Here is a 19,656-nt window from a genome sequence, read left to right on the forward strand (position 1 = left end):
ACCAGCACCACAGCTAGAGAAGCACCTTCCCAGGTCGCAGGCTTGATTGCACCTTTGAACTGTTCACTGTAATAACCAAAAGAGTCACCTCATTAATTGTTGATTTCTCCTGTATCTGTGAGAGCAGCCAGCAGGCTGGCACGGGGAGCTGGGAGCCTCCAGGGCCTCCCCTACCCTCTGCTGGTACAGGACATCTATAGAATGAGGTGACTCTGACACTGTCAGCTCCTCAGATACCTGCTGAGCTGTGCTGCAACAGGCACAAGGCACTGCTCTGAAACAAGCTGATGACACATCACTAGAAAGAGAAGAAAGGTCAATACCCAAGGATGTTCTTAATCACCGTCAGATGATAAACTACGGAGGAGCCAAGGCATTCATAGATCAGTGCTTAATTTACTGGTTTTGGCATTTATGTCCCGTTTTAAGCTTTTGCAGCCAAAACACATTTGAGATGACTTTTACACCTGGGGCTCACATCCTGTGCACAAAAACCTTTTCTTCTGCCAGTGCCACCCGGGCACTGTTTCGTCAAGTGCTCCTCTAACTGAGGCAAAGGGAGGAACAACAGGGAAATATCCTGGGAATATGTCTATATATAAACATTTTGTATTGTCAGAGTCACATTGTCACCAAAGCCCAGACAAGTTTCTGTGACGTCCGCTCACGCTACCCCAGTTTCTGGATAGGCTCCAGCCTGCCCCAACCCCACTTCCCTGCCAAGCAATCAGCACATCAGCGACCCCTCCACTGAACCTCGGTGGATTTTTTATTGCCAGTCCCTATAAGTCAGACATGGTTCCTAAGATTTACAGTCCTTTTTGGGTTCTCAGCATCCCAAGCAGGCAGCATGAGTCACGCAGCAGGTTAACGATGTGAGTGTGTCACCAGAGTGTCACCAGAGAACATGGGAGTGGTTTCAGCTCTGGGGAGAGGAAATAACGACACAGGAGATCAGCAAGATCTCCATTTTCTGCTGGTTACATCAAGTGGGTTCAGGGAGCCCTGCGAGCAGAGCTGGGCACTCCTCCAGAGCTTCCCCCCCGTGCTCTTTGCAGCAGGGACGTGTCCCCATATCCCTTCTCTGTCTGGGCAGGGATAGACCTGCTGCCACCACCCCCCGAGGGGTGCAGCAGGGAGAGAACAGCCCGAGAGCAAAGAGAGCAAAGAGAGCAAAGAGAGCAAAGAGAGCAAAGAGAGCAAAGAGAGCAAAGAGAGCAAAGAGAGCCAGCTCACGGGAAGAGCATCCGCATCCTTCCCACCGGCAGAGCCCGAACGGTGACAGGGACAGGCTGCAAAGTCACTGCTGGGTGACACCCCCTGCTCGGCCACCTCCCCCCCAGCAGGCACCTCGGCAGCTTTTGTGGGGACACAAATGTGATGGAAAACACAGCGACCGAAGTGCTGCTGTCAGCCCTCACCCATACAATGACTCCCAAGGCAGAAGGGCTGCATCCCGTGGGCCCCAGCACGGTCCTAAGGACACCTTTGGGGACACTGCTGGGGACACCGCTGGGGACCAACCTGTGCTCCAGTGCAGGACAGATGCAGTGAAGCCTCATCCTGGCCAGCCATGGGCACCTCGGGGGGCTGAGCCCCGATGCCAGCCCTGCTGTCACCCTCTGGGACACGTTTCCCAACCTCCCTGTTGTGCCCCAAAAAGCCCCCACGCATGGCCCAGCTCCCCTGCTGCCTGAGCCCAGTGTCCCCCTGTCCCAGGGAACCCAGCTGCGGCTCCTGGCTCCTCTGCAGTGACTGGTTCCACCAGATGGGTCACACCCCCTCCCAGCACTGCACAAAACCCTCTCACCAGCTTTGTCCCTCCAGCAGGTCACCCCCTGGGAGATGCCACCACATCCAGCACCACCATTTCCCACTGCTGCTCATTATTTAGTTTCAAAAAGCCCTTTGAGGGCTCTTCTCTCAGCCTTACCTCTCCAGGTGACTCCGTGCTGGCTCCAGCCTGGGGCAGGGGTCCTCCTGCCAGCCCCAGGGCTCCTTCTTGTCCCCTGGGGCAGGTAGGGCCCCTGGTCCCTCTCAGCCCCACACTTATCCCCACCACATGTGTTCCCAGCTGCCCCCCTCAGGAGAGGGACCCAACCCCACCCCATGGCAGGTGGGACCCATTGTCTGCTTCTTGGCAGCACCCACCCACCCAAAACAGGGCTTGGGAGGGGGAGCAGAATTTGTAAGATCAAACCTCACAGCAGCTGAGGGCTCAGAACTCCTTTCAAAACCCAACATATGAGCTGCTGCACTGAATTTATTTGTCATCTCACTGGATTATTCCATCTGGAAGGTCATTCCTGAGACTTTCCCACCTGTCCTCCACACGTGGCTGAGTCAGGCAGTGAAGCAGGAGGGCAGGGATGGACAACCTGGGTCAAAGCAGCAGTTCAATGTTTGGCTTCACTAAAGTGTATCCAAATTAAGATGAGACAGGGAAAAGTGAAAATCAGTAGGAGGAGCCCACCAGCCCCACTGTCCCCGTGTCACCTGCAGTGCCCTGTCCTCAGGGGGCTGTGTTCAGCCCCATGCTGCTGGGAACCTGCTGTGAGCAAACAGGTGAAAACGTAAGCATTTCAGTGTGTGCCTTACTGCACACTGCAGGTGCTGCCTTCAGACCCCAGAGCTACCGCTGAGGTGACAACATTAAAAAAAAAAATAAAATTAAAGATTGCACTTGGCTGGCTTGCAGCCCCGCCTAAAGAGGGATGCTCCTCCTGGGCTTCAGGGAGGTGATTTAGCTTGAATATTTTTAGAAAGTGGAAACCAGACCGAAAACAAGCAGCAGTCAACTGAACTGATATCTCTATTGCTTTCCACACCAGCAGTTAAAAAGCTGCCCAGGGGCAGCAGCTGGGTGGCAGGAGCAGCACAGGGCAGAGCTGGGCTGACACTCCAGGGTTCTCCTGACTTTGCAGCCAACCTTCTCATGGCACAGCTCTATCTGAGCAGCCACTGCGGTCCCCTGGGGACAATCCTGTTCTTCTGGAAAGATGTTCTTATGCATAATTATGAAAATAATGCAGAGCAGAGGCTGCAGAGAGCGCTGCTGGGGACCAACCAGAGCAGGGTCCCTGTCCCCGTGTGCTGGGCAGGGACAGGACAAAAGGCAATGGGCATAGAGGGAATTCCTAGAAATTCCCTCTAGATGTCAGGAAAAACGTTGTAGGGCATTTTACATATTCCCAGGTGCAGAGGAGCTGAGGTTGGCTCGGGGTGTGAATGGATGACCACCCCCCTGGTGTTGTCCAGCCTGCTGCTCATCTCCCCCATAGGGGGGTCCTGATCCCACAGCCCCCTCCCCTAAACCCAGGCCTCTCCTGCGAGGCCACTGAGCCTCCTCCAGAGGGACCCATCAGGTGCCTGCAGGCAGGGGATAGAAGCAGCTCCTGGGGCTGAGGGGGAAGCAGAGGGCTGGGCCCCCTCCCTGCTCCACGCAGGGAACATTTATTTTTAGAGCTCTTACCGCCACTAAAACATACTTGGACTGTTTTCAGTCTGACTCACGGCTGAATTCCTGTTCTTCTGCAGGCCCAGTTTTCTGTCCCCACCCAAAACGAAGGAAGACAAAACAAAATGAAACAAACAAAAAAAGCCCAAGTTGGGCCCTACCCATTGCAGAACGCAGGAGGCAGAGAGGAGCCAGAGAGCAGCGCTGGGACACCCACGTTTGGGCTTGGGGTCACCTGGACATGAGCAACACAGCCCAAAGGCAGTGAGGGGCTGCAGAGCTGGAACTTTAGGGTGGTTTTTCCAGAATTATGTGCTTTGCATTTTGCCTGGGCAGTGAGAGGTGACCTTTGGGAGCAAGGCAGGTGCATCCTCAGGGAGGGAAGAGAAGGCTCCTCTGCAGTATCAGACAGCTTGGCAAGAAACTTCAGTGCTTTTGTAGCCATTTGATACAGACTGTTTATTCAATTTCGAGATAATTTCTGTGAGGAATCTTTTTTTTTTTTTTTAATATACATCACATTTTTGCTGTTTTTAATTGCAAGGGTAGAAGTATTGCAGCAAAATGCATAATGAGCAGACTTTTCGTCAGTCTGGGGAAAGGGAAGGAGATGGGGCTTTTTTAGCAGCTGCCACTGAAGGTACAGCCCAGGGTTATCTCAGCAGGAGGAAGGACCAGAGGGTCTCAAACACACCCGAGATGCTGAGGTTCTGCTGGGGAGCTCCCCAGATCAAAAAATGGCTTTTGTGGAGGCTCATCTAACGAGGAGAAAACCAGCCACAGGGTTATGAGATTTTTCAAACTGCATTTTCCCTCTGCTCCAGCCCCAGCGCTGCTGCAATGCAGGTTCCAGCCACAGGAGAGCAGGAGGAGCCCGGGTTTGGGGAGCAGGAGCTGGGCACAGCCTGATGCGAGCTCCTCCTCCCAGGCAGAGGTTTTTGTTCCCTTCTTAGTAATTCGAAGAGGTGACCCGAAGGTGCATTTGGTCTGGGAGATCCCTGTGTTAGACGCACATGGGAAGTGTGGATAAACAGAAAGTGGGGTTGAGTCCAACAGGAAAGACTTCTCTTTGCATTCCCCCTCGTGTGGATGGATGGATGGATAGAGGGATGGATGGATGGATGGATGGATGGATGGATGGATGGATGGATGGATGAAGGATGGATGGGTGGAGGGATGGATGGAGGGATGGATGGATGAAGGATGGAGGGATGGATGGATGGATGGATGGATGGAGGGATGGAGGGCAGCACTAAAAGCTCATGCAGGAGCTGACAGCCACAAAGTTCTGATGCAGGGGAAAAAGATAAATACAAACAGCATGTCCTGGCAGAGGTAACATGGCCCTTCCACTTCTGCTATGGGATTGTGTACAGAAAAACAAACCAGCTCTTCTTGTGCCCTCCCCTAAGCTCATTCAGAAGAAAAAGCAGCTCCCAGGCTGACCCAGGAAAACCTCCAATAGCTGCAGTTTTAGAGAAGTCTCTGACCAGCCCTGGTCTGGCCACTGCAAAGGCAAAGGTGAGCCTGCTAAAGGTGTTTCAGCTGTACATGGGGCTTTCCCTGGAAGAAAATTCCTCTTTAACGTATTAGACTCCAATTTTAAAAAGGGACTATTTCGTCCAGAGTTGGAAATTCTCTCTTAGCTTCTTTTGTATTGGGCTGACCACATGCAATGTCCCAGCTGGCTGAGTTACTGCCTCCTGGTGCCATGGTCCTTGTAAACAAGGGGTATCTATAATAGGAACTCAAGCACAGCCTTATCTGTCCTGGGCCCTGCTGCCATAGCACACATGATGGATCTTTTCCCTGCTACTGGCAGGCTGATTTAATGATTTATGTGTAGAGATTTGTTACAAAGCAAATAAAGGGGATAATAAATAAATAAATAAGGATTGACAGACATTTCTGTCCAGCCAGGACAGTAGTGATCCCTGCCTGGAGACCCTGCTGCCCAGGGGCACAGTGCTGGCAGCGGGGTGAGAGCCAGAGCAGGGTCTGGCTGCCAGCAGCAGAGAGGTGGGTGCAGGGGATGGAGATAAATTAGCAGATGATAAATACCCAACACAAAGGAGGTTTTTAAACAGAACCCCCAGTTTATGATCAAGCAGGTACCAATGAACCAGGAATCACAGAGGGACACCACGTCAGGAGGCAGAACTGAAGAACCCTGAGGTGCACCCAGGGTCCTTCCAGCCTGCAAGTGCTTGGGCAGGGTCCAGGCCAGGGGAGGGATCCCCAGAGATGCTGGGCAGAGAACTGGCTCCTCCTTATCTCCTGCTGTCATTACCAGAGCTGTAAGTGAAGTCCAAACCGTGAGTTCCAAGTTCTGCTTCAAGCTATACATTCTGCTCACACTTACAGATAACTACATTAAAGTTAGGTCAGTCTGGGCTTTCAAAAGTGACTGTGCAAAGGCCAGGGTGAGCAGGCACAGCTGTGCCAGGGGGACATGAAGGCAAATCTCAGTTAAGAGCTAGACCAATAGATTTTCTTAATTTTACTTCCACGAGCTGAATCCAGATTTAAAAGAAGGAGTGGAAGAGACGTGTGGCTGCACCCACACCTCAGCACTGCCTCTGTGCTGCCATGAAACTCTTGTAAGAGCAGCAGCCAAACCCACTCACAAAAATACACACACAACACCAGCTTCTCCCTGCAGCACTGACAGCATCTCACCAGCTGCTCACAGACCCTCCCCACAGCAGCTGGAGATGGAAACCATCCTGGTTAGTGATTCTGGAAGGCAAACCTCCCCAGACTGAGTCCGCAAACACTTCCCTAAGGAAGACACAACTCCCATCCCTGGCCTGTGATGACCAGGGGAGCCCTGGCACATTTGTCCAAGCCTAGTTCCAGCCCAGCATTAAGTTACAGCTCCGAAAGAAGCTGTTGGAGAGCTGCCTATTTCTCTTCAAGAAATGGAGTGCTCTTTTACTGACAGCATTACCAGGCCCTGGTGCATCCCCCTGTGGGACCACAGTGTCCAGAACATCACAGCTGGAGTGCTGGAGGCAGGGTAGCGGGAGGCCTCATGCAGACCAAGGTAAGAGGTGCTTTTAGAGGAACACAGCCAGCTCATGCATATTCTATGGCATAAAGTTATCTTTAAAAGGCAGGTGATGCCGGGGAGAGCTCTCTCTAGGAGATTCCCACCCCATCTCCCAGGTCTGGTTTGCTCACTGGCTGGTGGTCCCCGCCAACCTGCTCAAGACCTGCCTCATTTTCCCCATCAGCATCTCCCTGAAGTGGTCACCCATCAGGAAATAAAAGACAGGGTTAATGGCACTGTTGAGGAAGGCGATGGGCCGGGTGATGATGTAGGTGGTGCTGATGATGTCCTGGGTGCAGTGGGACACGTTCAGGGCTGGGATTCGGGAGGCCAGGCGGACGTTGCGCATGACGTGATAGGGAGTGAAGAGCAGTGAGAAGATGACCATGGTGAGGACAACCAGGGTGAGGGGCCTGCCCAGCATCAGGTGCGAGCTGAGCTGCTCCTTCCTGCTGGTGAGGAAGAGCAGCATCTTCACGTAGAAGCAGCACATGACCACGAGAGGGAGGAGGAACCCGAAGGCAGTCAGGAACAGGCTGTAGATGAGGTTTTGGGCAGGGTCTCCAGAGCTTGCGTAATCAAGGCAGCTGTAGTCATTGTCACGAGTTATGGGCTCCAGGAAATGCACCAGGGGCAGCAGCTCCAGGATGACCCCGATCCAAATGGCAGCAGACACCAGAAGGGCTGTTTTCCTCTTCTGTAGGAAATGTTCTCTGAAGGGGAACCTGATGAGCATGTACCGGTCGATGCTGATGGCTGTGAGGAAGAGGATGCTGCTGTAGAGGTTTGCGTGCAGCAGGTACCTGTTGCTGTTGCACAAGAAGCTCCCCATTTCCCAGTGATCTTTGGAGTAGCTGTTCACGAGCATTGGAAGAGTGCAGAGAAACAGTAAATCAGACAATGATAAATTGAACAGGTAGATGTTGCCACTTTTCCAGTTTTTCAGGCAGAAAATATAGCCAAACACAACAATGATGTTTCCAGTGAAGCCTAAAATGAACTCGAGGCTGTACATGGTGGGAAGATAGTACTTTTCTAGGGCTCTGTTTGTCAGTGAGCAGCCACCTGTCTTGTTCACAGCCTGGAAAGTCAAAGGGAAACACCACAAGTTAGTAAAATGTTGTTGCATGGCTGCTTCTGTAGCACTGCTGTCACAGGTGAAGACAGCATCCTGGGCCCTTGCAGCTCCTGCTAAGGAAAGACTTGAACTGGAAGAACACCTTTTCTAGAAGTTCTACTTTCTGCTACTGAACAGAGCTCCCAAGCAACAGGAAACTCCTGTGAACAAAAACCCATGTGAGGAGCCTGAATGAGCACATCACCTGAAGGCATCTCCACAACTTGGCAGAGGCTGTGACAGCAAAGCTCTCCTGTCACCACACCCTCACAGCCCTTGCTGGAAATCATCTGCCTCCCTCTTACCCAACCCCTGTCCCGTGGCCCCTTGCTCATCACTGAAGCAGAAACCAGGGCTGGGAAGGGGTGAGCTCAGCTCTGACAGGGTCACTTACCACTCATTAAGAAGTCAGGAAAGCAAGTGCTTGTTGGATTCATCAGAAGCCACATCCACAAACTTTGTGACTTCTGTTATTAACTTTCTAGGAAGTGAGAACTTTCTAGGACTGGTACATGATGCATTCAATCCAAGCCCAGCCCCAGTGAGTCCCCAGTCCCTGTGGGACCTCCCCAGCCCCACTGAGGCTCCAAGCAAAAAGCTTCTCCTCTTCCCTGGGCAGCAAGGACCACAGTCTTTAAGGAACAAAGATTTCTAGGAAATTGCAGCAAGAATGAGTTTCCTGGAGGGAAGGTTTTGCTTTCTATTTAAAGGTTGGTTAGAAAACACTTTCATGGCATGAAGGAAGAAATAGAGCAGAATCTAAAGTGCTCAGTGCTCTCTCTCCTCAGGCAGAGACACCCACACCCCCGCAGGGACCTGCAGAGCAAAGGAAGCTTTTAGCAGAGCCAGGGATTGAAATATTAGCACAAGAGCAGGGGAAGAGGAATTGTTAGAGGAGCAGGATACAGATTAAGCCTGAAATCAAGCTATGCCCAGGCTCTGAAGAAGCACAATGTGACTGGCACAGCAAAGCCTGCACACACAACATGTCTTTCCTGCCAGGGTGCTGGTACCAGAACCTCCTCCCCAAGCACTGCATCTTATTGCAAAGGTAGATGATGGGGCAGGATGGAGTCCAGCACACACAGAACTTGATGACGTTCCACCCAGCAGACACCTGCTCTGTGTAGGGCAGGAATCCCCCCGGCAGAGCCAGCAGCACCCACCCTGGTCAGGGCAGCCTGGCACAGAGACCACTGCCCAGGGATAGGGGAAACTCAGAGCCTGGAACCTGGAAGTCATAGAACAGAGACACAGAATCATTCAGCTTGGAAAAGACCTTCCAGATCATCAAGTCCAACCATAACCCACCTACCGCAACCACCAAACCATAACCTGGAATCTAGAGAACCCCGTGCTGGCCCGAGCACTTTAAATACAAAAGAGAATGAAAAGCTGACTGCGGGGGCAGACACGGGGGTGTGGGTGGTGTCAGGAAGGAGATGATTATTGATCCATGTTAATGAGGGCCAGGGCAAAGCAAGGCAGGGGGGGGGGGGATAGGGGTTCCTTTGGGGAGCACCCCCAGACACCTTACCATGGCGGGCCCTGCGAGTGGCAGCACGATGTCACTGTCCCTACTGTCAGGGGGTTCTGTCACCAGGAACTGTGGCAGGAGTTGCTGCAGAACCTGTGAGGAGAAGAGGACACGGGCACTTCCCCTTCCAGAGCCCTGAGGGGGAAGGCCTGGGGTGGAGGCAGCCCACGGGATGCCCCACGGCCCCGCCCCACGTGGGAAGGTTCCCACACAAAATGCTCCAACAGGGCACATCTGAGCAGGACCCAGCATGGGTCAGAGGGAGCTCACTCACCCAGGCTCTCCCTCACACTCACTCAGGCAGACAGGGTTTTTCCCCCCTCTCTCGGAGAGGCAGAGAGGTTTATTTTTCATCCCAAGTGGTGCAGGTGGAAGGGGTTGTCCTGTCCTGGAGTCTCCCCCCAGCCTTGGCTTGGGAAATCCATCATCCCCAGACCCAGTCCTGCCCCTCCTGTGCCCCGGGGGCTGGAAGGAACACAAGGTATTTCACAGAGAGCTGTGCTGGGAGAACAAGTTGCAAATATCAGTTGCAAATCAGGCATTTGCATCTGTGTCATGGGGCTGAGGCATCATTGCAGGGCAGACATCACCCAGTGGGACTGGGGGATTCCCAGAGCCAGGGAAGCCCAAAGGAGAGTGGAAAGATCCAACTTCTACAGGGACTTTTCATAAGCATCCAGCAACAGGACAAGGGGAAATGGATTGAAACTGAAGAATAGGTTTAGAGTGGATCTTAGAATGAATCATAACAGAATCAAAGAATCATCCAGGTTGGAAAAGACCTTGGAGAAGATCATCAAGTCCAACTGTAATCCAGCTCTTACAACCACTACACCATCTCCTGAAGTTCCACATCTAAATGCTCCTTGAACACCTCCAGGGATGGCAACTCCACCACCTCCCTGGGCAGCCCCTTCTAATGCCTCACCCCTCTTTCATTAAAGAAATTTTCCATAACATACAACCTAAATCTCCCCTGGTTCATCCTGAACCCATTTCCCCTCGTCCTACCACTAGTTACCTGGGAGAAGGGACCAAGAAGTTCTTCAGTATGAGGGTGGTGAGACTCTGGACAGGCTGCCCAGAGCAGCTGTGGATGTCCCCTCCCTGGAGGTGCTCAGGCCCAGGCTGGATGAGGCTCTGAGCAGCCTGGGATGGTTGGGAGGTGTCCCTGCTCCTGGCAGGGAGCTTGGAGAAGATGAGCTCTAAGGTCCCTTCCAACCTAAACCATTTTATGATTTGCGTACAGATATCTGACCTTCCAGATCAGACTGGGGTGCAGAAGGAAGGACACGTTTTTGGGGTGGGGGTACACTGGAGAGACACATCTGGAAAGCACCAGTGTTCCAAGGGGGGCAAGGAGAGCCCTGAGAGCAGGAGAGGTTCTACCACCTCCAACATCCCACAGGATGCTGCCCCGGGCAGCAGTGAGCACACTGGAGGGACCCTTGGCCACCCTGCAGGATTTACCACCCCCAGTCCATATCCCCAGTGCCCTGGCAAGGGGAAATTCATCCCATACCCAGGAGCCCCAGCAGCACCCCAGTGACACACTTACTGCAGCCCACTGGTCTTCCAAGGAGTATCCTCAGCACAAACCTTTCCTCTGGGAAACAGCCTTGTGCAGCCACCATCCACCCAAACCAGCTCCTAAGGGACAGAGCAGCTCTTGGAACAGTTTCAGTAGAGCTCTGAGGGATTTCTCAGGCAGAGTGCTGAAATGCTGCCTTCCAGAGTTAATCCTGCAGCTTCCAGCCAGTTTGAAAAGAAAAAAACAAACTGGGCATTTGGAGATGGGGAGGAGGGCAGGCTCTGGCTGCAAGCTAGTGCATTTAAATTCCATGGGTTCTTCATTGTCCTGAAGAAATGCAATGGGAGTCAAGCACTTCTTTGTTGTCATTAAGTACCCATTAGTCAATTTATATTAGGCTGAGGCCTATTAAATGAGTCATGCATATTTAACAGCTTATCATGATGTATTTGCATTTGACTGATGGGAGTGAGTCATTGTGGAGCTGGCAGGAGTGCTCACCAAGCCCCTCTCCATCATTTACCAGCAGCCCTGGATCACCTGGGCAAATGTGTGGAGAGTGGCAAATGGGACCCCATCTTCAGGAAGGGCTGGAAGGAGGGAACAAGGGGCCTGTCAGCCCCTGCTCAGTGCTGGCAGGGGATGGAGCAGGGGATGGAGCAGGGGATGGAGCAGGGGATGGAGCCAAGTGCCATCACCTGGCACCTGCAGGACAACCAGGGGGTTCAGGAAAGAGAATTCCTGCTTGATCAACCTCATTTCCTTCTAGAAAAAATGTGACCTGTTTAGCAGACGAGGGGCAAGGCTCTGCCACCCCATGCCAGCCCCAGGAGTCAGGGAACCTGGAGGGTTGTGTGCAGGGAAGCAGCAGATGCCCCCAGGTACCCCCTGCCACCAGGCATTCCACAAAGTATTCCTTCCAGGCATTCCTTCCCAGTGCACATCCCCCAGCTCCCTCTCCATTTGTTACCAGGAATTGTACTGAGCACATGCAGGGCCTGAGAGCCGGGACAGACATGAAATTGCCTCAATTATCCCATTAATTTTTTTTTCCTGAGAAGATTGCAGCTTCATAAATAATGTAAGTTTCAAGAAGTCCAGAGATTTTCTTCTGCTCCTCCGAAGCAATAAAGTCCTTTTCTCAAACATCTGCCTCCCAGGACCAGAAACAGGAAGGGGCATTTGCTGCAATATACCTAAACTATATGTCATACACTAATCCATGTATTTTTTTAATAAAACACAAATGGCAACTTGGTGAATAAGCCCAGCAAAGAAGTTAAACACAAGGTCATGATACACATCCATGAACATCTGAATATCACCATGGTTATTTTTAATGGGAAGAAATAAACATGGTTCATCTCCTAAAACCACTTTTTTTTCTTCCCTTCCCTTCACTGTCATGTATTTAATGTAAGTGACTACTCACCCTATTAATAAATTAAAAAGAAGGTATTCTAGCTTTTCTCTGAAGAAAAGGCCAATAAATGAGCAATTACTTAAGCATTGCAGAAGCTGCTTTAAAATTTCCCTTGTCACTGATAAATAACACTGGCTCCTCACTTACCAGATCTTTTAAATTTTTGTGCAAATAACTGCTGTTGCACTGAGGGATAGAAAGGGGCTGAATAAATAGAGCATTTCATCTTCCGTGCATGCTTTGGAGAAGTGGTAACAGAGCAGGAAAGACCCAAACCTCCAGCAGCCCTGGGTGCAGTGTGTTGGGCCACACGTGGGCATCAATAATATTGGAAGGGCTGGATGAGATAAGCCCTGAGGTCCCTTCCAGCCTCACAGCACGGGCAGTACCCAGCTTGGGAATATTCTTCTGAGCATATGGCTAGAAAAAGTCAGAGCTGAGGTGTTGCTGAGACAAAACCCCAAGCCCTGCTTCCTTCTTTTGGACTGCTGAGCCACTGTTGGGTGCAAAGCAGAGAGATGCAGCTCCAGTGGTCCCATCTGCTGCCTGCACCACAGGCAAAAGCCTTTATTTGGCCAAAGGTGCTGCCCACCCACCCCTGTTTCTCCCCTCACAGCCAAACTTTCCTGAGCCTTCCCATTAAGGGGGGGCAGCAGAAGTAAAGCAGCATCCCCTGGAATGGCTCCTGCACGTTTGTCACAGCCACAGCAGCACCTCATTCAGCCTTTCCAGAAACTGGGATGCTTGAGCCACAGCTTGCACTGCACTGGAATCACAGACAGGTTTAATTTTTATACCCAACAAAATGCAATAAAAAAACACAGCAGCCATCCCATATACATTTGATCTAAACGAGCTGCACACACACTCAGACAAAAAAAAAAAAGAATTGAATATTCTTTCAGTACCTTTGAATATTCAGTACCTTTTATGCAAAAGAAAAAAGCAGGCTGCCACAAGTACGTCTGTGTTGTGACCAGTGTGAAACCAAGAACCAGCCAAGGTCTGCATGCAGCATTCAGGAAAGGTTTAAGCTTTACATTTAATACACAAAACATTTACAGAGGGTATTTGCTCAAGACTGACAGCTGAACTAATGTTTCTTTTTCCAGCCTATAAAGCTACTAAGCAATTTATTTAAAAGACCATATGCAGCAATTATTAGGACAATTAGAACACAGGAGACATAGCTTATTTACCAAGCAGAACATAAACCACACAGCAGGGCAATTGTAAGGCCAGGACCCCCCCAGGCTGCCTCTCTGATGGAACCCCAGGGCTGTTGTCTCACTTTGTCCTTCGGGTGCAGGGATTGAAGAAACAGGAAATAAGACACAGACTTTTTAAGAAAGAAAAAACCCCAAACAAACAAACAAAAAGCCAACAAAAACCTCAAAAACCGACAGAAAACAAACCAAGAGCAGAACAACCTTTGGACTGTGTTCCAGCCATCCCCCTGGGTTTCCAAGTGCTTCCCCCACCCATCCCCTCCCCTGGGCAATTGGGACCCTGCCCTCTTGCACAAGCTCCTGTCGTGACACCACGATAGATGGCAAGAAGTGAGTCAAGACCCTGAACCCCAGGGGGCTGGGGGATTCAGGAAGAGTGTGGCACCCCAGGCACCCCTCTGTGCCAGCCCAGAGGGACCCCAGGGTGGGGAAGAACGCTTGGGTTGCAATCGGACCGATTTTCCTGCCAGGGAAGGTGAGGGATGCTCCAAACCCAACTGTCCAGGGCAGCAGGGACTGCAACCAGGCTCAAAGACCTCCACAGCTCCTGCTGTCCCCCCAGGAGCCACCATCCCAGCTCAGAGGTTCTGGTCCAGCCACTCGACGTAGTGCTGCAGCAGCCGGTGCCCCACCGCGAGCTCCATGGGCCAGGAGATGAACATCATGGCCCCGTGGAAGGCATCCTGGGCGTGGTGGTGGGTGACAGGGACACCCAGGGCCCGCAGCCTCCTGACATACATGAGGCCATCGTCCCTGAGGACATCGTGCTGGCAGGTGAGGACATAGGTGGGGGGCAGGCGGAGGAGCCGAGCATCGGGCGCCAGCAGCGGCGCCGCCCGCACGTCCAGGAACCCCGGGTACCGCTGGGCCAGCCCGGGGCTGCCGGGCACGGGGGCTCTGTAGACGTGGCCCCTCTTCATCTCCTCGGGCAGCAGCTTGCTCCAGTTGACAAACTGAAGTAAGTGGCTGGATTCCAGAGGGACGTGGCTGTTGGTGGCCATGGCTTCCTGCAGAGAGGGATCCGAAGTGAAATATTCACCCCAGAACCTGATCATGAGTGACCTGGGTAAGATGGGCTTGTTGTCATTGTCTTGGTAAGAGGGCAGGTTCAGGTCAAGGGCTTGAAGAGCAGGGTAAATCAAAGCCTGGACTTTGATTTTGGTTTTGACTTCAGGATCCTCTAACAGCTGTAGAAGAAAGGAGTCACAAATAGTTTAAATGTGTTGGTTCTCCCACGCCGATAGAAAAAAATCAAAACACACACATTTTACTGCCAAAGCAGGGTAAGATTATCAACAGAAACAGATTAATTTAAAGAAATTCTAAACTCATATGCAGGTCACCTGAAAGAGTATGCTGCATTAAAAACCCTCAAGTGTCAAATATTGCCTTTCTTGGAGTTTCAAATATTTCTCCTGATTTCTTAAATATTGAAGGATAACAATATTCCTTCTGGAGCATTGATGCTTCCCAAAGCAGTAACACATTCTTTTTCTAAAACTCCAGAAATGTCCTATTCTTAAAATAGAAATAGCTTACAAAAGCTCAAAACCTGAGGGTTACTGGGGCTTCTTTAATCATTTCATGCAATTTAGAGCTTTTCTGTCTGTTGTTTTTTTTAAGCCTGATGTGTTAGAACTCCAGCAACTCCTGTGCATTTTAGACTCATGAAAAGTAAAATGTGATGAACTGAACACTGACATTTCTTTTCACCTTTTTCCCCTCTTCACTAATAAATTTCCAATTTGTGCCTCATCTTTTTCCTTCAGTGTCCACAGCATATTCCCAGCCCTTCCAAGCAAGACTCATTGCCATCCAAATAACTTCTCAAGAGAACATCAACCTCACACTGACTTCATTAAATAAACCTGAGCTGTGCAAAAGGCACCAAACCCGTAGGGTCCAATGGTACCACAACATTTTTTTGTGGCTATTTCCATCTCTGTAAGTCAAAACTGCCTAAATTCCCTTTTTAACGCAAAACTAAAACAGGCCAAATTGGCTTGAGGATGAAGTGATATGTAGCCAGTGATATACACCCAGAGAGGTACACGCTTTGGGCAGAAGTTTTTGGTCATTTCTTGAACTCTGCTTTACAAAACATGGACCAAAAAAAAAAAAAAAAAAAAAAAAAAAAAAAAAAAAATTAAGTATACAAAAATACATTTTTTTACCTGTTGCACCACAGCTGCAGCTAAGTTGCCACCTGCACTGTCTCCTGCGACACAGACCCGGTCCGGGTCCACCCCGTACTGGGAGAGGACACTGCTCTGGAGGAAGAACTTGGTTACGGTGTACACGTCCTCGAACTGGGCAGGGAAGCGGTGCTGGGGGGCCAGCCTGTAGCTGCGAGAGGCAAGCAGAGCTCTGTCACCTTCTGCTGGTCCCCAGGAGCAGGGCTGGCTGCCAGCTGCTGGTTATTTTCTGTGCCCAGAGAAACGGGAGGGATCCTGGAGGGTCAGATGTTTTATTACCCACCCAACTGAAACAACCACCCACAGCCCACCCTGCGACCCGGAGAGATTTTGTTTGCAAATACTTCAAGCTGGCGGGAAAGCATGTGGACAAAATTAAAAAGCCACAAAATTAGATTAATTGAATCATAGAATCACAGAACCTCAGGTTGGAAGGGACCTCAAGGATCCCCTGGTCCAACCCTTCTAATATTATTAGAATAATATCTCATATACTGTATATATGAGATGTCCCAGCTCCCCATCAAGCTGAGACTTCAAACTTTCCGAAGTGGGGGAATCCACCCCTTCCCCTGGGAGACCATTCCAATGTCTGTCATGGGGAAAAATTTTTCCCTTGGGTTCAAAATAGATTAGAGATGAAACAGATTAATTTATCCCAAACCCTCATCCCACCAGGAAGGAGACTCTTACTTGACTGACACCACAACAGCATTTAACCTGTCTGCAGTCCACCTTGTCACTTGATCATAGGACCTCATGCCTGCAATGAAAGGAGTCCCTGAGAACACAGCCTGCTCCTCTCCACAGGTGACTTCCCCAACCTCCCCATCCCGTGGCAGCCCCACGTATCCACCCACACACATGTCCACCCAGACACACAACCTGGAAGGTGTAATCCCACCACGCCAGGGTGAACAAAATACATTTTTTACCCCTTTGAGCACAAAACAAAGTCCTGGAGGCTCAGCTTGCATGGCAGGGAAGAACAAACCAGAAGCACACCAGGGGCTGGGTTGAGCTCTCAGCTGCACCCACACCAAAGCTGAAGAGTTTGCCTGGGAAGTTTTGGTTCATTTTCCCTGACACAAGCAGCTCGACGAGTAACCCAGGGTATGGATTGGTTGTTGGGAACTCCAGCCATAGCTACTACATCTCTGATGCCAGGTTGGGTGGTGGCCAAGAGGATTGACCTCTGTCCATTTGCGTAAGCAGCAAAGGACAGCAAAGAGAAGCAGAGGGTGTGCTGGGGGGAGAAGGGGAGTGGGAGGGAAGAGGAATCACTCCTGTGAAAAGAACTATGAAAAGCTGTAGTAAAACCACAGCACACTGAACTACAACACTTCAGAAACCCCTCCTGGGAATGCTGGAGAGCAACACCCAGGGTCAGGTGAGCACCCAGAGGGAGCTGGAACCAAAGCCAACGACACAGGCTCCAGAACTGCACTGATGATAAATAAAGATGTGGTAATAGTTGACTTCTGATATAGTACAACTCCCTACAACAGATTTCTGAGGACAGCAAATAATCCCTGCCCTTCCCTAAGCAAGAACTATGGGGCAGCATCTGAGAATTGAGCTTCTGGGAACCAAGGAAACCCCAGTCTCTGTATCCCCATTTGATCTTTACCCCCATGAGGATGGTCATTTCCTCATTAGGACACTCAGTTTTGTCCCTTTCTCCCACATAACCAAGCCAGGGGCTGCAGATAAAACACCTTGGAAGAAGCTGAGCCCTGGACCAGACCCTTTGCCCTCTGCCTCAAGTTATGCTGACCATGTTCTCTCAAGCTGGTGCATTTTAACTGGTGAAATACCAGTTCCCCAACCCTCTCCTATAAACCAAAAGGCAGCACGTCACAGGGACCCCTGAGACCTTCCACACAGGCCCACAGGACTGACAGGAGAGCTCACCTGCATGTCCCAGGCACCATCCTCCCCCGTGGAAGTAGACCACTGCCCTTCTCAGCCTCTCAGAGGGCTTTTTGGGCAGGTAGAGGCGCACAGACACCTTGCTGAGCTCCGTGTCCCTCACAGTGATGTTCTCATCAGACATGGGAGCAACGTACTCAGCATCTGTGAGCAGCATCAGGGTATCCATGTAGTGCACCAGCCCCAGCTTATCAGCAACCTCAGCCTAAAGACCAAGACAAGGGAAAGCAGGATGTGAAGCACAGCCTCAGTTACCCCAACATGAAATTTCCATAAAGCCATAATTCAGGTGGGAAGGGACCTTTCAGGGCCACCTAGTCCAACCCCCTGCAGTGAGCAGGGACATCTTCACCCAGACCAGGTTGCTCAGAGCTCCTACAACCTGACCTGGAATGTTCCCAAGGATGGGGCATCTACCACTGCTCTGGGCAACCTGGGCCAGTGTCTCACCACATCACTGTAAAAAGGGGGTCCATTCTGAATCTCCCTGGGTCAACCTCCAGTCTGGGGAATTCTCCCTGGGCCCACCCTGTGGGATGTGATGTTTGGTTTGGGTCCAGCTCTGGAGAGCTGAGCTTGACAGTGCTGCACCCACCTTGTGGGTCCTGACACCCAATAACAACACTTCCAAGAAAACTCAACATACAGGTTCTGAGTGCCAGGTACAATTCAAAGAGCAGTGCTCTAGCTGCAGAGATTGCAGCACAAAGCTGTTTGTCCTCACCAGCCACATCCACATCATCACATTCCCAGGTACTCCGAGTGGCCTTTTTTCCAAGGCTGCACAACTAAAATTTTTCTAAGTTGTTTGGGGTTTTTTGTTTGGGTTTTTTTTTTTTTTTTTTTTTTTTTCTTTTTCTTTTTAATACTCACAGCTATAATGTCAATTTCAGCCCCTCCTCTCCTTCCCCTAGCACATTTCCATACACACATTCTATATGTACTACATGGCATGTTCATGGTACCAGATCTCCCCCCAGCCTGCTCCCTGCTGCCCTCCCCAGCCCCAGCTCACCAGCTGGCCCATGACCCTGAAGGTAGTGGCCATCAGCATCACTTTCCAGGGCTCCTCCATGTCCTCGGGGATGGGGGTGTAGAGGTAGTAGGCGAGGAGGGCAGAGACGAGGCAGAACCCCAGCATCTTGGCTCCCATCGCGGCTCCCCAGAACCGCCCGACCTGGCTCGGCGTTCCCCCGGCTTTTAACAACCCCCAGAACCACGGTACAAAGTTAATCCCGTGTTTTCCTTGGGTCCCGGCCAGGCAGAGATTTCTGGGCTGATTCTCCGGGGCAGAGGTTACTCTGACAGGAGGCTCCTGAGGAAAAAAAATAAATGTTTCCTCACCAAGGTGTTGAGCCGAGCCGCCACTCCAACCCCCATCACCCCTTCCTGGGCAGCAACAGCCAGCGGGAGGGCTCGACTGAACACTGCCATGAAAAAAAAACAAAAAAACAAAACAAAACAAAGTGTTGAATGTCCAGGAGCTGAAGCTGTCGCCCAGCACCAGGCACCGGGCAGGGCCCGGGAACAGCAGCCTGGAGCCCTCTCCCCGTCCTCGGGCGATAACCGGCACCTTGCTCTGGCAAAAACACACCCGTCCTCCTCCGCTGACACAGCAAACCAGTTGAGCAATCGTCAGTTGAGCAAAAAAATATACTGCTGGTTAAGTTGTGAAAGATCGGACTGAGTTGCAGCAACCCTCTGCACAGAGAGCTCTGCCCGACCCCTCGGGGCAGCCCCTGCGGCTCCGGGGGTCTCAGAAACCGGTGACTGCAACTCCCCCCCCCGAGGGAGAAGAGCAGCAGCACCCAGATTGCTGCTCACACCAAGCACCCCCAGGGAGGGAGCAGCCTCTGGAGGGGCAGAGGGCACGAAGCATCACGCAGGCTGAACGCTGACCTGCCCGACACCAGCCCAGGCACAGAGAGGAGGGGGCTCCAGTCAGCCCAGCACGCCTTTTCCCTTGCTTACAGTGCTGGGCATCGACAAAGTACTAAAGTACTTTAAAGATCCAGTGTTGCTACCCCTTCTCAGCCCGGGACAGGAACCCTGCTCCCTGCTGCAGCTGAGATCCCCCATTTCCCAGGGGCAGCTTCAGACTGAGAGGTGAGGTGTGAGTACAGGAGCAGGTTTTGGGAACAGGGGAAGAGAAGGCCCAGGGAACAGAGCCCTGTGCTCCCTGT

The 19,656-nt window shown here is 51.4% G+C and overlaps 2 protein-coding genes across 3 annotated transcripts; both read right to left on the bottom strand.

Moving 5' to 3' along the window:
• Window positions 1-5,260: 5,260 nt before the first annotated feature.
• SUCNR1 (succinate receptor 1) lies at window positions 5,261-9,466 on the bottom strand. The gene is made up of 2 exons (XM_071752914.1): window positions 9,164-9,466; window positions 5,261-7,590 (listed from the first exon to the last, which is right to left on the bottom strand). The coding sequence occupies exons 1-2, from the start codon at window positions 9,413-9,415 to the stop codon at window positions 6,637-6,639; spliced, it is 1,206 nt and encodes a 401-aa protein (XP_071609015.1). The 5' UTR covers window positions 9,416-9,466; the 3' UTR covers window positions 5,261-6,636.
• Window positions 9,467-13,134: 3,668 nt separating this feature from the next.
• Window positions 13,135-19,326, bottom strand: AADAC (arylacetamide deacetylase). 2 transcript variants are annotated; one of them, XM_071752916.1, is made up of 6 exons: window positions 19,068-19,326; window positions 18,489-18,788; window positions 17,456-17,678; window positions 16,235-16,304; window positions 15,521-15,692; window positions 13,135-14,533 (listed from the first exon to the last, which is right to left on the bottom strand). In XM_071752916.1, the coding sequence occupies exons 2-6, from the start codon at window positions 18,624-18,626 to the stop codon at window positions 13,925-13,927; spliced, it is 1,212 nt and encodes a 403-aa protein (XP_071609017.1). In that variant the 5' UTR covers window positions 18,627-18,788; window positions 19,068-19,326; the 3' UTR covers window positions 13,135-13,924. The 2 variants fall into 2 exon arrangements, with proteins under 2 accessions (XP_071609017.1, XP_071609018.1); XM_071752917.1 differs by lacking the exon at window positions 19,068-19,326 and having other exon boundaries at window positions 18,489-18,917.
• Window positions 19,327-19,656: the final 330 nt, after the last annotated feature.

Source organism: Heliangelus exortis, chromosome 9, assembly GCF_036169615.1.
Source record: "Heliangelus exortis chromosome 9, bHelExo1.hap1, whole genome shotgun sequence".
Classification (NCBI taxonomy): domain Eukaryota; kingdom Metazoa; phylum Chordata; class Aves; order Apodiformes; family Trochilidae; genus Heliangelus; species Heliangelus exortis.

Excerpts from the sequence above, each read along its gene's own strand:
- SUCNR1 (XM_071752914.1), bottom strand. The coding sequence starts at position 9,415 with ATGCTGGGTCCTGCTCAGATGTGCCCTGTTGGAGCATTTTGTGTGGGA. Across the intron at positions 7,591-9,163 it reads CACTCGCAGGGCCCGCCATG|GCTGTGAACAAGACAGGTGG; the intron begins GTAAGGTGTCTG and ends TTGACTTTCCAG.
- AADAC (XM_071752916.1), bottom strand. The coding sequence starts at position 18,626 with ATGGGAGCCAAGATGCTGGGGTTCTGCCTCGTCTCTGCCCTCCTCGCC. Across the intron at positions 17,679-18,488 it reads TCAGGGTCATGGGCCAGCTG|GCTGAGGTTGCTGATAAGCT; the intron begins GTGAGCTGGGGC and ends CTTGGTCTTTAG. Across the intron at positions 14,534-15,520 it reads CTGCAGCTGTGGTGCAACAG|CTGTTAGAGGATCCTGAAGT; the intron begins GTAAAAAAATGT and ends TTTCTTCTACAG.